General features: G+C 37.3%; 1 protein-coding gene across 1 annotated transcript in view; it reads left to right on the top strand.

Moving 5' to 3' along the window:
• KIAA1549L (KIAA1549 like) overlaps positions 1-14,233 on the top strand; it is a 263,272-nt gene extending 249,039 nt beyond the window's left edge. Inside the window, exons 22-24 of the mRNA XM_089523106.1 lie at positions 682-830; positions 9,873-10,024; positions 13,695-14,233. Coding sequence (XP_089379232.1) covers positions 682-830; positions 9,873-10,024; positions 13,695-13,976 — 583 coding nt within the window. The 3' untranslated portion in view covers positions 13,977-14,233. The remainder of the gene's footprint in view (positions 1-681; positions 831-9,872; positions 10,025-13,694) is intronic.
• Positions 14,234-15,507: the final 1,274 nt, after the last annotated feature.

Below are 15,507 nucleotides of genomic sequence, written 5' to 3'. Positions count from 1 at the left end.
GCAGGCTTGTGAAATCAACTTGGTCTTCCAAACAATGGTTTTACAAAAATAACACAGTGGACCATCTGCAGAGCCACAGCATAGAATGCATTTTGTATTTTACTGTGCATTGCCACAGGAATACAGAAATAGCTGATCTGTGCTGATTGGCTGCAAGTGATGTCAGATAAGAGTTGTGCAAAAATACCAGTGATCTGTAGAGCACAGGCAGCCAGGCTCATCCTTCACTGTCAGAAAGAAGGCTAGCAACGTTCTCCTAAAAGAGGCCACATCTAAAAAATATGAACTCTTTGCTGAAATAATTGTGCTTTTAACATTTGACTATAGGCAGCAAATAACCAGAGCAATTTGTTCCAAGCTTGCTGTTTTTTATTTTCTAACATTTATTTGTATTTCACCAAAAGCAAAACCTTTCCACAGTACAAAAAATATTTCTATTCAGTTGTAGTAAATGTCAAATTGAGAATATCAAATAAAAATCAGGCTGTTTCCTTAACTGCCTTTCATTTTTCCATTTTCTCTATTAAAAAATGACTGTCCTGTGCTTTAACACTATTTAGTCTTTGGTAATGTTTGTAAAACACAGTTCTACTGTAGTTGATTGTAGTAAGTGAGTTGTAGATTTTAGCATATGTGTATATGATGTTGAAATGACTCATATTTCCAATATATATTGTACAGGTCGACTTCCGATATTGGCAGCAAGACAAGAATATCAGAGTCCAGTGGGACTGAACAGATACAGCCGCATGATCATGCCCCTTTTGTCCCAGTATCAAGAGCCCCAGTATCTGTGGCTCCATTGGATCAATCAGCTTTGAATTACTCAGGTGAAAAACGCATGCGGTACAAACAGAGACCACATCTAAGTCTGTATGGCATAGAGACGAGCGTATGAGATCTTGCAAACACCTTTCTTTAGAACTCTGTTAAATGGTTCTCTTGAAGGCTTGAGGAGGAGGATTAATAAAAGGATCCCCACACACTCCTTCATTTATCACACGCAGCATATTTCTAATATGGGAGAGGAATGGGGGAATAAAAACTTGGTCTTTCTCTTTGAAGCACCTGGATGTGGCATGTTTCCGAGACAGGATCCTGGGACTGATGGTATGGTGTAGTACAGAAAACAAATGGCCATGTAATGTAGTCAGATTCCCTTGTGTTGGCTCCTTACTCTTGAATTGAGTGCACTCTGGATTGATCCCAAAGCCCCAATCTCTCTTTAGAAAAAGATAGTTCAGATTATAACTTCTAGCTCCATATAGTGAAGCCAATCTGAACTGCTGCTGAATGTCATGTGTTTCTTTGTGTTGCCACCTTGCAAGCTTGCATGTCTTTGCAAATCAGTCAAAAATGAATAGGTGAGGATATCCTCATTAGTAACTGAGAGGCCCCCAGTGTGGTGAATTGATTCAGATTAACTTCATTTCATCATTAATAAGCTGAATGCATAGACATGAATGTATAGGCATGACCAGCAACCATCTTTTCCTTTAAGCAAGAACTTCAAAAATAATATTAACATATGAAGCTGCTTCAGACTGAGTCAGATCATGAGTTCATCTGATCCAGTATAATCTATGCTGATAGACAGGAGTGCTCCAAGGTCTCAGACAGAGAATTCTCTTAGCACAGGCAGCTCTACACCTTTTTAATTGGAGATGCCAGAGACTAAAACTGGGACCTTACACATGCAAAGCATACCACTTCTATTGAGCCTTGGCCCCAACATATCTCTTTGATTTCAAAGAAATCACAACCAGTTTTGTTAAAATCCTCTCTATTTAAAGAAATGCTGCAGATGTCTCCTTAGGTACATTGGAATACTACACCTTAAATGTTTGTACAAGTTTGTGCTGGAATGAATTGGGCTCATCTCCTTTTTTACATTGTAATTTTGACCTGTCATTTTGTCAGTCTTGTCTTCATTACATGTTGCTGAAGCCCATGACATTTAAGACTCTTAAGAGAGGTTATTGATCAGGAAACCAAGGAAATGTGTATTGTCTTCAATGAAGGAATAGTTGTTGGTTTAGTGGGGCAGGAAAGACAGGTGGAGGGAAATCAAAGGAGGATCTGTTGTGTTTCTAGACTATGAGGAGACCTGGAAGAAATATGTGTTTTTCAGGGCTTTTGACACCTGCTGGAACCACACTTGCTCTTCACTCAGCTATCTACAGAAACAGCATATGTGACAAAGTAAAAGTTAGCAAAAGAAAAAAAGAGCTGTTCATCAAATTGGGGTCTCCTTATGCTTGCTGATGCTAAAAGTAAAGTAAAATATGTCTGCTATAGTAGTTGTATCACAAATATGTTCCATCTTTTCTCACAACCCATTTCAACCAATATATCAAAAGTACTAAATATCTCCATATATTTTGAAATAAGTGAGCCCAGTTCTGTGAAGAAGGATCCACAAATATTTGGGAACAAGTTAACCTAATTCTCCATAGAGATTATTCATAATGAGACAGTAGCTTCTAAACCAAAGCCTAGAAGCACGTTTTTTCATTGTCCACTTCTTAAAGGGTAATTTGGGCTCGTGAAATCTGAAAGGAAATAGGCTTGCAAGAAATTATGGTATCTTGCTCGCAAATTTAATACTGTTATTTCTGAAGCTTTTTTCCCTTTCCACTATATGTTTTATTGTTTAATACTAGCTCCTGTTCAGATCGTGGGAACTGATCTGTACATAGTTAACAGCAGTCCTCAGTGTTTTCCAAGTCTTTCTGCTCCAGAGCTGAGGTTTCTGTTTACTATCTGTTGTAATATATTTCCATCCAAAACAAAATAAATAAAAACCTTTCCTGTTCTGTTACAATGCTGATGACCATTTGTATTATGAGTAGCAGTAAATGATCAGTGGAATAAAATTGTACCTCCTGTCATCTGGATGCTAGCCATTTTAATAAGTAATGGTTAATGTATTGCAGACATGATAAAAAAAATAGTATGTTTACGGAGGCCAGGAATAAACATCTATCCATGTTAATGAAAAGGTGTTCAACACAGTTTCTTGATTCCTGGAGTAAATAGGAGGGAATGGTACCCTGATCTCTATTATCTGTTGAAAGTTCTGAAACATTAGACTCAGGAGAAATGATACTGGACTAAATGAGCTGTAGATGTTGAACCATTTGGGTTCCCTTTTTTTCTGAATCTGAAATAATAAATTGCTGATTGCAAGGGCATTGCATCCACTTTTCTTACATATGTAAAACAGTGTATTTGTAAAAACAGGACCTAATTTTACGTACGAGTATTTAATAAACAACAGAGAATGCATTTGTCTTTTTTCCAAAAAAACCAAAACAAAAATATGACCATACAAAAATAGCAGCAAAGGCCACAATGCTAGATATATTTACATGAAAGCAAATTTCATGGAAAGCAATGGAATTTGCAGTGATTCTCTGAGTATAAATTATGAATTGATTCTTGAAATATTTATTTATTTATTTATTTTGCAACATGTTTGAAATAAAGGGCTTGTAGAAATTTCACAGTATTGCCTTAGGCTATGATCCAGTGGAGCATTTAATTTTTACTTAATTTTAAGCATGTAAATAGTCCCAGTGGGACCACTCAGCACAGTTTGCATGTTGTTGAACAATATGACAGTGCTTATGCTCCTGCACTCACAGTTCATGGTGGCTTAAAGGCTCTTTGCTTCTCTGAAGCTCAATAATTCAGAAGGTCCTTTGAGGCAACCCACTGCCACAGATAACTTTTCTCATGAGCTGTTTCTGAAAAGTGCAGTTTAACCAACCATTTTTGGCATGAATCTGTAATAAGATTGTACATAGATAATTATTTAATTGTTGGCTTTAGCAGTATCTGGTTAACTAACACAGTGGTTCTGACTTGTTGTTCCAGTGGATATTAGTATTTAAATTTTATCCCTACCTTTAAGCAAGCAGCTGCTTCTTCTTCCTATTTCCCACCTTTTCCCCAGTTTGGGATTTGCCTTTCTCTCATGGTAATAACTATTGTTTATAATTCCCTCCCAGCCAAATTGTGGAACATCAAACATACACAGTCAGAGACAAAAGCAATATAGCATAAAACTATAAATATCCATAAAAGCTGCAACATCCCACCAGCCACTACCCACTCTAGGAATGTCAGGAACAACTCAGCAGCTTAATCCAGTGAATCAAAGAAGAGATCTTCAACCCCTTATGAAAATGGGTGTGATCCTCCTCCAGCTAAAGGTCCAAAGCAAAACCATTTCACAAATGTGGAGCCAGAACTTCAAAGGCTTGCACCCTTGATGGTCCTATATCTAGGACATATATTTACTGCCTGAATCCTGGATCATTCTATACACCGTTCCACAAATGTGGAGCCAGATCTTGAAAAGCTCACAGCCTTGATGGTCTTATATCTAGGACATAAATTTACTGCCAGAATCCTGGATCATTCTATACAAAAGATTCCTCTTTGGTCCACACTCAGTATTTGGGAATCACTGTGCTCACATTTGCCTCTTTTTTTTTTTTTTTAAAGTAGGATAGAATACTGCAGATATTTGTTGAACTATATTAAGTGTTGGTTAATGCAACATTTGGGAGATGGTGTGTCTAATGCAGAGGTGCCTGCATTTTAGTAATGCTTTAAGTGCTACTGCCATGGCATACTTACATATCACTAGTACTTTCTTCAGTGCAGAACAAAATTAATAATAGAGTCCTGTAGTATCCTAAGGTGCACCTCTTGGTTTTGCTGCTACAGGCTAACACAGCTACTGCTCTGGGGACAAAATTGTGGGATGCTGTGTCTGACCAGAAGGTCTCGGGCCAACTGTCAGAAAGTGGAATGACAAAGTACAGGTTTACTGAAGAAAAGATGGTGGATTGGACCCAGACTTAGTCATGCATGAAATGGACCCATAGTAAGCAATGGTATCTAAATTATAGATGACTTACTTTCCCCATTGATTTCAGTGGATCTCTGTAAGCATGGCTACGTCTGTATTTAGCCCATTATCACTTAATCAAAGTTGCAATTAAACTGAGATATGATCTTGATTATTTTTTCAAAAATGCACATACATATTGACTCCTGAACATTTCACCTCATCTTTCATTATACTCACTGCATCTCTTCCAGAATAGTTATAACCAAATACATGCGCACACTAAGGATCACTTGACAGAATACTTGGAGCATATGTTCTAGCCAGTTTTCAAAGAGCAAATGAACAGAATATAGTGACCTTCTGAATTTTCCAATAAATTCCACTTCTAGTTTTTCACTATATAAACTAGAAAACAGGATTAATATATGTAAGCAGAAGAACAGGTAAGATAGGCTGCCCTTAGAAAACATGAGAGATATTCTAAAATGGCTATCATGTGAGCATTAGCAGTATGCTGTCATCATATGGCAGGTACAAAGCAGAACAACATCAAAACTAAGGATAATGTAATACTCTCAATCAGTGCTAGTTATTAACAGGGTTTTTTCTATGAAAATTTTGTAGTTTGAATTTAGATTTGTGGATTATGAAAGCTGGTGGGCAGATGATAACAGGGGACTTCTCCCATCTTAATATATGCGTCTTTTAGTCTTGATGTTTTGAAACTTGGATGAAAGCCTCTTGTGGGTGTGAATGTAATTGGAGGTGCTGAATGGCCTGCTTTGGAATAAGAATGACTAATTGGAGGTTTCTGTATTGGGGAAGCATAGTATCCTATCAAGGCAATGCTTGAACTGCGATAAAAAAACACCATGGCATCCCATGTAGCTTTTCAGTTGCTACGAAGTTACAGTCCTAAAAAAATCTACTTGAGTCCAAAGCCATCCCACTGGATTCTGAAAGATTTCTAAGGTTTCAAGCAGTATTGCTTGAATATTAGGACCTACCACTATCCTATTTGTAACAGCATGAGAATTGGATTCCTGAAATTTTATTGAAATCACCCAGACCCAAAAGCATGTGTCTCCACATACACCATTAACAAAGCAAAAAGAGGTGGTTCAGCTGGCACTTCACAGTTTGAGGAAATGCAGAATTCTCTGGGTCTTCAGTGTTCTTTGGCTACCTCAGAAAAGAGTTTGTGGGGAAATAATTAGCTAATTCTTGTCCTTTAAGTCCATCAATGCCAATAAGGAGGATATGTGGTCCCTCTAATCACTTATTTTGAAGTGAGTGAACATGACACACATTAAAAGTGACCAAGGGGTGAGGATTAGTTTCCCTCTATCCCTGTGCTCCTCAAGTGAGACTTCAGTAGCAGTGATTCTGATAGCAGTGGTGTCCCAAAAGTCTAAGCAATATTCTACTAATGGTTTATGTGAGCAGGAAAACTTTTATTGTTAACTCTACAATATATTGCCTCTTCAAAGTTTGAAGAGTCTCCTGTGGACACATGGGACTGATCTCGTGGAGTGTATGATTGAAATTCATCCCTTCTCCAGCAGAAACAATTTGAAATGTATAGTTTTATGAATGCAAAGCTTGTTTAATAATTTAGCATGTATACTGGACAGTGTGTTCTCTTACAGTCAGGTCCTGATTCTGAGTGGTCCTTTCTGAATTTGCATTACAACAACTGCCTCATTTTATTTTTTGAATTTGAGGGTAGGAGGAATGTTCACTATTGCTCTTCTGCTCAGGATCAAAAGGACTGAATGTTTGGAGAAGATGTGATTATGGTACTAGCGCCTTTACTTTTAATTTTTACTAGCCATGAATTAAACGTAAAAATAGGACTGAGTTGGTGTCTTACTTTTCATTTAAGCATATTTAAGGCTTGTAACCTTCCAGTTCTGGGAGCAAAAGATTGGCACTGAAGAGAAGCTTACAGTTGTCCCAGCAGGATAGCAGCTCCTCACTACCCTCATCTTGGGTTTAATGTCACAAGCCATCTCTGTAATTGTAAAATGTGGTGTAAATATACAGCCGTGGTATAAATATTGGTACTGGAAATGGTTTTAAGCAGTAAAAGCATTTTTCCAGTTTAAACTATTTGTGTTGCATCTACAGTCATCTCAACCTATGACTTCAAGAGACTCTGTTTGTACTATGTTTCTAAACTGTTTTTTTTAATTGCTGTTTTTAGATTGTTGTTGAGTCCCATAAGGGTAAAGTCACCCCATACCACTCCTACTCAGGAGTGTATTCCTCAGCAGAAGGAGTATAAGTTTCTCCTGAAACTTTTAAAATTCAGAATTCAAGGTATCACACTAGAGTGATCTTATGTCATTAGAGAAACATGATTTCCAAGAACACGTGGCAAACTTCTAACCCCTGTCCTGCCCCAAATAAAGGGTGCATGGTTGGTGTCCTTGGTATTAATCATCTCATGTAACTCCATAACAAACATTTATGCAATTCTGACAACCCCATTGTAGACAACGGAGGCTGGAAACTGTGCTGTATACTGAAATGGAACAAAAATGGAACTTTGTCTTATTAAAATATATTGTTTCTGTTTAACATTCTCTGTGTGTGAAGTGTTTTGTTTCAAAGTTGTTCAGGTACACTTGTCCATTTAATTACAGTCGGCCCTTCTTATACACAGATTTTTTATACATGGATTTAAGCATACACGGTTTGAAAATGTTCCAAAAAAGTATAAATTTACCTTGATTTTCCATTTTTTATAAGGGACACCATTTTGCTATGTCATTATATTCAATAGGACTTGAGCATACACGGATTTTGTTATACACGGGAGATCTTGGAACCAAACCCCAGCGTATAACAAGGGTCCACTGTACATACCACATGCAGAGGGTTGACTTGTTTTGTAGGCAGACAACTGAAAAGGCAATGACCACTCTTTACAACTGATGACAGTAAGGAAACAGCCTTGTAAACGTTTAATTATTATTCATCGGCTTATTGAGTAGTATATTATGGATATCCCAATGTAGAAATCAAACTGAAGTCGGAGACACAGCACACATAGGTTTTATGATTGAAGTAGAAACCATATTGCTCCAGACGCAGAGAAACCTACTAATGCTGTGAGTGATTGAAAATAAGGGTTGCTTGCTATTTTGGTAAAGGTTTATTAAATACAGATGGCACTGAATTAAGAATTACTAAGTGTCTAACTCCTGGTTACTGATGTGTTCCTCACTTGGAAAAATTTTATACACCTAGCTTAATGTTTTTACTCAAATCCTTCTGTAGTATGAGTACAAACCTGAAATATATTTTCAACAAGCTGAACATGTACATAGCAATAATGGGTAAACATTTTAGCTTCATATATGACATCACTTTCAAAATTACATAGTCCTGGGAGAATCCTAGAAAAGATAGTACAGTACTTGGGAGTGAATCCATTTTTCTTACTGTTCAGTAAACAAGTTTTACTATCACTGATTCTGACCAGGGGCACTAAACATTGAGCCAAAGCATTGGCCAAATCTTTCAGACAAGGGGAGAAAATGGGGTGTTAAATGTTGATAGCATCTGCTATTGATTCCCCCACTTTCCTTCCCCTAAACTCATTGGTCAACAGCTCAAGAAGGGATGACATTTGCTATTCAGCAGTTAACAAATAATGTAAGCCATTCTTTATATTTCCATGCCTTTGATATAATGCTTTTCTTTATATTTGAGATTCTGATCCAAATAAAGATTACAAGCTGTACTTGTTACACTTACTAAACTTGCATGTTGGAAATTGATGCATGCACTATGTAAGAGAGATGCTTCACTGAACAGAAGATGGAGATGGATTCTTTTTCTAACACTTGGCAACGTATTTCAAGCTGAAAGCAGTGATGTGTTGCCAGCAATTTAAGAAGCAGCTCCCAGATGAAACCCGTGAGACTTGAGCATCTATCCATTTGCCAACTGATGAAGATCACCCATGGACAAATAAATTGGTTATGAGAAAATGGTACGAAGTATCAAAACAAAACATAACATAGTGCAGTCATGTAATATATATTAATGTAAAATGATGCTTTCATGGGGAATGTTGAAGGAATTAAACGTTTAAACAACATTAATTTAAATACCAGCTGATCAGTGCTGCATTTTATGAACTATGTGAAGACAAATCCTCATAACAGAAAGAGCCACACCTATATTTACAATTCTTTTTCTTTCTTCCCATAGCTCAATAACTGCATATATCGTATTGACTAAACGGAATGTTTCATACAAAAGTATTTTACAGATTTTATTCCCTTCTAAGAATGTACACACAAACTCATTTACAGGGTAGCAACAGATGGTTCTGTTGCTCACCAGAAGTTCCAAATACTGTTGTAACTGCTCATAATTCAGTAGAATTCTGTTGTCCAAGTATACAAAGAACATTCCCATCAACTCAGATATTGAAAAAAAAGCAATATGTTGTTGTTTCAGATAATAAACTGTGTATGAGAGCTACATTCTAAAGCAACACTTGAATAACTATTAATTTTTTAAAATACCATACATATTACTTTACATAAATTCACAAGGCCATTAGAATCCTGTCCCCCAACATCTTCTCTTTGACTTTTCTTTCTGCACGACCATAAATCTTAAGAAGGTGCATCTGCACTGTGCCTATGTTCGATTTACATAATGGCTTAACTAATATTCAGACAGCAGACAAGTAAGAGTCTAGTTGCATGAACTTGGTTTTGGTGTCTCTGCTGTGTCAAGAGCAGTGTCCTTGCTGGGTTGTCCTCTTCAAACAGGTATATTCTGTTGTGGGATGATCCATCCAACAACAGTGGCAACATGGTACGAGGTGCAGATAACAATTGTATGTAATCTGATTTTGGCAAGAGGCTATTGCCAATGCTAAGTGGCATCTTCTAGTTGGAACATCTCAGATATCCTCTGAATGTTCCTCTGCGTCTGGAGCAATGTGTTTTGATTTCTAATTGTCTTCCCTATTTCTTGATAGGAAGTACAGTTCCTGCAGTGTTTGCCATCCCAGCAACAAAGCGACCTGGGTTTACAGGCTATTTCATCCCAGCACCACCAACAGCATATAGGAACCAGGCCTGGATGTCCTATGCTGGAGAAAATGAATTACCAGGACAGTGGGCTGACTCGGTAATTGTACATATATTCTTTCCATTGTTCATTCCTTTCTTTGTATGCATGAATACTCAAAGTAAGTTTACTGAGATGACATATTTGGAAAAGGAAATTTCAACACAGATGGTAGCACTTCTTGGACAGTAGCTTGTAACAGTTGCAGATTTTAGCCATGTTGCTTTGCCCTAAAGAGAAATAGGAAGATGGGACACAGAATAGGACAACAGGACTTTTTCTTTGCTAAGGTCTTTAATAATGCAAATTTCATTTTATAAAACTTCCTCAGCTTAAAACAGCAGTGTATTGCTGCTATGTAAATTGGTACTGAAAAATCTCTAGTATTCTAAGAAGAATTTGGGTGTGGTAGATATTAGAGTTGTCAATCACACAAATGTTCTTTGAAGACTGAAGATAGTAATTAACATTTTCTTGAACCAAAACAGTTTATAAGTTATCTGTATTTTGCCCTGATTTCTTAGAGAGGGTCTAGAATCACATCTGATTTCTATGGACTACATTAATCATACCAATTAGCAATCCCAATGAGTCAGTATAGTATGGAGTCTACCATATCTTGGACCACTGCTCCCATAAAGGCAAACCAGAACTTGTGATATGGTTTTCTAGGCTTTTGCAAGTGATTTTGTAAACCGAGAGCTATGACCAATTTCTTGTAGCCTTTGTATGTCTAGGTGTCCCTTGTGTGCCTTGTGTGTTGGTAGAAAGAGAGAGAGAGTGAAATAAATAAATACATTCAGTTCAGAAATGTGTACAAATCTGAAGTTATAGTCTAAAGCAAGGTCTATTTTTAAACAAGCCAATTTCAAGCTATGGAGTATAAAGCTGTGACCACATGGTTTGTGTGTAATAGTGTCCTAGGAACCTGTGACAAAGGATGTAAATGTGGATGAGGCTCCTCTCTGGCTTGTTGTAACTGTGCTTAAAATATTGTTTAGCATTATGTGTGAACCAGTCAGTGATAAATGATGGATATGTTCATACTGATTATAACATAATTATGAGGCAAATGCTGGGTGAGATCTAAAAATGAGACCTGATAGCTTTGAAGAAAATGATTAGAATTAATGCATGTAACTATGTATTGAACTATATTCAGTGGTCTTGCTGTAGCCACAGCAGTTTGGTTCCAGGACCCTGCACAACTTTTCTTTCTGATAGTTTAGTGTACACAAACTGTGTTTCATGGGCAAAATCATTTAAAATATTATGTATAAAATTACCTTCAAGGTATGTGAATAAGAAACATAAATAAATTTCATGTTTAGACTTGGGTCCCATTTTCAAAATATCTTCATACACACACACACACAAATTTCAAAATCTGAACTAAACCAAAATCCAAAACACTATTGGTCCCAAGCATTTTGGATAAGGGAGACTCAACCTGTACTAAAACTCCTCCCTTAAAACATGGGTACAACATAGGTACATAGGTATTTAGAAATACAAGAGATCATTCTATTTATCTTATTGTCATTTTTACTTAAATATCCTAAAAGTACCAGTCCTATGTGATCTTGGAAGCTAAACAGGGTAGCCCAGGTTAATATTTAGATGGGAGAGTGCCAGCAAATACAGGTGCTGTATAAATACAATGACATGGCAAAATGGTGTCCCTTATATAAAATGGCAAAATCAAGGTTTGCTTGGAATTTATACTCCTTTGAATATTTTCAAGCCATGCATACTTGAATCTGTGGAGAAAAAAATTGCGTGGATAAGGAGGGCCAACTGTACCAATAATTGTCCAATAATAACAATTCTCTCATTCCAAATAAAGACTAAGTTGCTGAAGACATTAGACATTCCCATTTAAAAGCTGTTTTTGGAGGGACGCCAACAGTTGTAGGAGAGGGAGAGGAGACATTTGGTTGGCAGAGCAGTTTGCATCTCCAGGATTCTAGTCTCAGATCATTCTGTACAGCTTTTCATGAACTACATTGATGAAACACTGGCCTCTAGTGTTTTGTTCTAACACCGATCCATTTGCTAACTGTGCCTGATTTTTATGCAGACAATAGAGGTATATTTTATTTTGACTGAATTTCATTGCCACTTGCATCCATACCATAGATTAAGTAATAGGTTTTCTGGAAATGCATGAACAGAAGTGACCTAACAGATGGTAAAAAGACTCAGTATCTAATGGATATCCTGCAAGTGCATCTCACATTAATAGGGGAGTAGTGCAAAGCTATCACATTATCTGTCAGTACAGAATCTTAATGTCCAAAACTGAGGATAACTTGAGTAATTCTGGAATTGGAGCATGCACTGTTTCTCACAGGTTTTATATTTACTGTCTTCCAACACTGGCAAATGCCAATGTTGTGTACTAATAAAATAGTATCAAAAGACTTGATATGCTTGCAGGTAAGCATATCAAGCATGTAAGATTGCAGTAAGATTATTTCCATGCAGTGTTTTACTGATGTCCACGTTCTTTTGGGGAGAAAACCATATAAAAATGTTGCTAAACAATGTGTAACAATACTGTAGATATTTTGTATTTTTCAAAATCTGTATCTACATATACTGTACATTGGGGGCGACACAAATGAGCAACAGAAGTTGATTGTTGATGCAAAATGTTGATGCATAGTGGATATAAATACATTCAAACAAAAAAGTTTGGATATTAAAATAAACAAATGCAACCCCAGTCAAATAAACAAGAAAGAATTCCCAGTACACTAATTCTACTTGGAAGCAAAACCAGATATTTCAAACCTCCTAAATCCAAGGAGAGATTCAGATAAGATGAATTTTGAAAGTATTCCTGAATACGATCCAACTGCTCCGAGATAAGATGCTGTATTTAACATAGGGGCGGATGGAACTCTGTACACTGGTAGTAAAGTCAAGTGACTTGCTGTTTATTCTTGAAGGATAATAATAATGGGTTAATAATTGTCTTTGGGGGATGGACACAATTGTGGGATGATTACATCTGTGACTATCTCCTCTTTCCCCCCCCCCCCCACTTTAGCACACAGGGCCTATACAGACTGGCACTTTGTGCCAGTCTGTGGGTGGAGTCAGAGTGTAGCCCTCATGCTGGATGCCCTAACTCTACCCCCATGGCACCCTTTTGGCGCACACTGGTCCACATGGTGTGTACCATCATGACACACCTCCGGCACTGCATCAAGATGATGTAGCACTGGAGCGGCGTCACAAAGCTGTGCCGCCTTGGCTATGGCACCCCTTGGAGGGTGCAAAAAGGAGCCGCTTTTTGCGGCTCCTTTTTGCGCTCTCTAGAGGCCAGATCCAGCCAATAAAGGGGCAGCTGCATGCCACCCCTTAGGGGCAGTCTGGAGAGCCCCACAGTTTATATTTTTTTATCTTAAGCACAGACGTAGTGGGAGGGCTTGGACAAGTTACTGTTTCTGAGTCTATAGATACAGATGCACAATTATGTACGATTAGTTTATTTGCATCAGATTGTTCTTTTGGCAGCTGACACACAAATTTATCACAATAATTAAAAATGTATACAATAATTTCTAATTGGAAATAGCCTTCATGAATACATGGACTGATTATTTTCCAGCTTTGTCCCCAAATGGCCACTTCATACATGATACCCACTGTAGCTTCTTTGTATTGTGTCAGAACAAATGATCTGAGGGCAATTCATCTGTCTAATTGAACTCTTCCTTAGGTCCCACTGCCTGGCTACATAGAAGCTTATTCACGGCCCTGCTATCAGCACAACTCTCCTTCTAGGATTCCGCAACATTACAGCCAACCGGGAAATATGCACCACAATTTGGAACAAGGCTTGCTGTCCACCACTGTTGCTTCTCAACAGAGCCTGACAGAAAGTGACCCTTCAGATAACCCTCTCACCAACATTTCCACCGCTGCTCTGGTGAAGGCAATAAGAGAAGAAGTAGCTAAGTTAGCAAAGAAGCAAACAGATATGTTTGAGTTTCAGGTGTGATGGCTTCATGGCGCTAGAGGTTTGCTGCATATCACAAACAAGCATATAGCTTGTGAATCAGACTTACGGTGGCTTGTGCCAACACAATACCATATTTTTCCTGTTCTGAAACAGTCAACATTGGATTTGTTATTTTTTAAATGAGTAAATAGAACAGTCATTTTGAAGATCAGCTTTCTGCCTGTTAAGGCAGGTATTCCCTGGTAACTTTGTTAAACACTGATGTAATATTTTGATCATATGCAATTGTCTGTCACATAAAGCATTACTTAAACCATATGCCTGTTTAATGTTCCAGTATATTAAGAGCTTGGAAAGCACAAATATAAAATTACTCTCTTGCAATATGTGCATGTAAAAACAAAATTTTGTCTTTCTAGATCAAGAACAACAACACTGTAATAATAATTTTATGACAATTGAGGGCCAGGACTTTATATCTTAGTGACCTAGTTGATACATTTCAGAACAGTATCACAAGATTGACTGCAACAAAGCAATAGAGTTCAGTTCTGCCTAGAAACGACAATTGAATGATAAGAACTGATGGGAACGCACCATGTAGAGTCCTTTGTAAATATCCCCAAACCCATCATCTTTGTTCATAGACCCAGAATGAGAAAAGGAAGTGAGCTGTGAAGAGGAATACTAGCATAATTGGTGTCTAAAGAGCTGGGGTAATGTTACTGTTGAGTTACACAGAAATGTTTTCAATGTGATGTTTCCTTTCTCTGTGGATTGGGAAAGAAAACTGACAAAGTAAATAGGTGTTAAAAGCTCCTTGGAACCTCTCAGTGAAAACTAATTCTTTAGAGTGTGTCCTATATTCAAAAGGGTTTTCATTCTGAACACATAATGATAGTGGTAAATTTGAGAACCTTGAGTCTGTTCAGAATAATGAATACACCTGCTTTTACAAGAAAACCTCTGTTTGACATACAGTTATATCTCTTTCCCTTCATAAACAATGGTTGCTAGTGAAAGGATGCCAAAAACAGCTGACCAGAGCCATCACTGACTTTGATCATGCTGAAGCTCGGATTCTTAAGTAATCACAATGTTATTGCAGTTTGATTACAACCTGTTGGTTATATTAAAGTGTAAATTAGTAAACAAGTCTGTGGCTGGAACAGGATAATTTTCTGTAAATGGTGGTTGGGATCTGATATTTTGCCTAATCCAGATTCTGATAGATAAATGTAAGTTATTGTTCTATTGCAATATCATGAAAAATATATCCTCTCCTTTGAAACCATGATGGGAGAACATGACTCTATTCTGACTTATCTTTGGCAGCTGGGAGAAATGGTGGAATGTTGCAGAACAAAAGATTTTAGATTTGAATTTATAGGTTTCAGTACAACTGATAGTCCCATTTACAACAAGCCCATTGAACCAATTATTTAATAATAATTCAACACTTACATAAAGCCCATTGATTCAACAGGTTTTCTTTAGTTAGGACTAGCAATCACATTTATGCCATAACATAATTTGAGGATGAGTTTAGATTGTTTGTGGAATAGCCTAT

Source organism: Sceloporus occidentalis, unplaced genomic scaffold, assembly GCF_023333645.1.
Source record: "Sceloporus occidentalis isolate IW3139 unplaced genomic scaffold, rSceOcc1.0.p SCAF_4, whole genome shotgun sequence".
In the NCBI taxonomy this organism is placed as follows: domain Eukaryota; kingdom Metazoa; phylum Chordata; class Lepidosauria; order Squamata; family Phrynosomatidae; genus Sceloporus; species Sceloporus occidentalis.
Note: the sequence above shows the minus strand (reverse complement) of the source record. Positions and strands in the feature narration are given on the sequence as shown.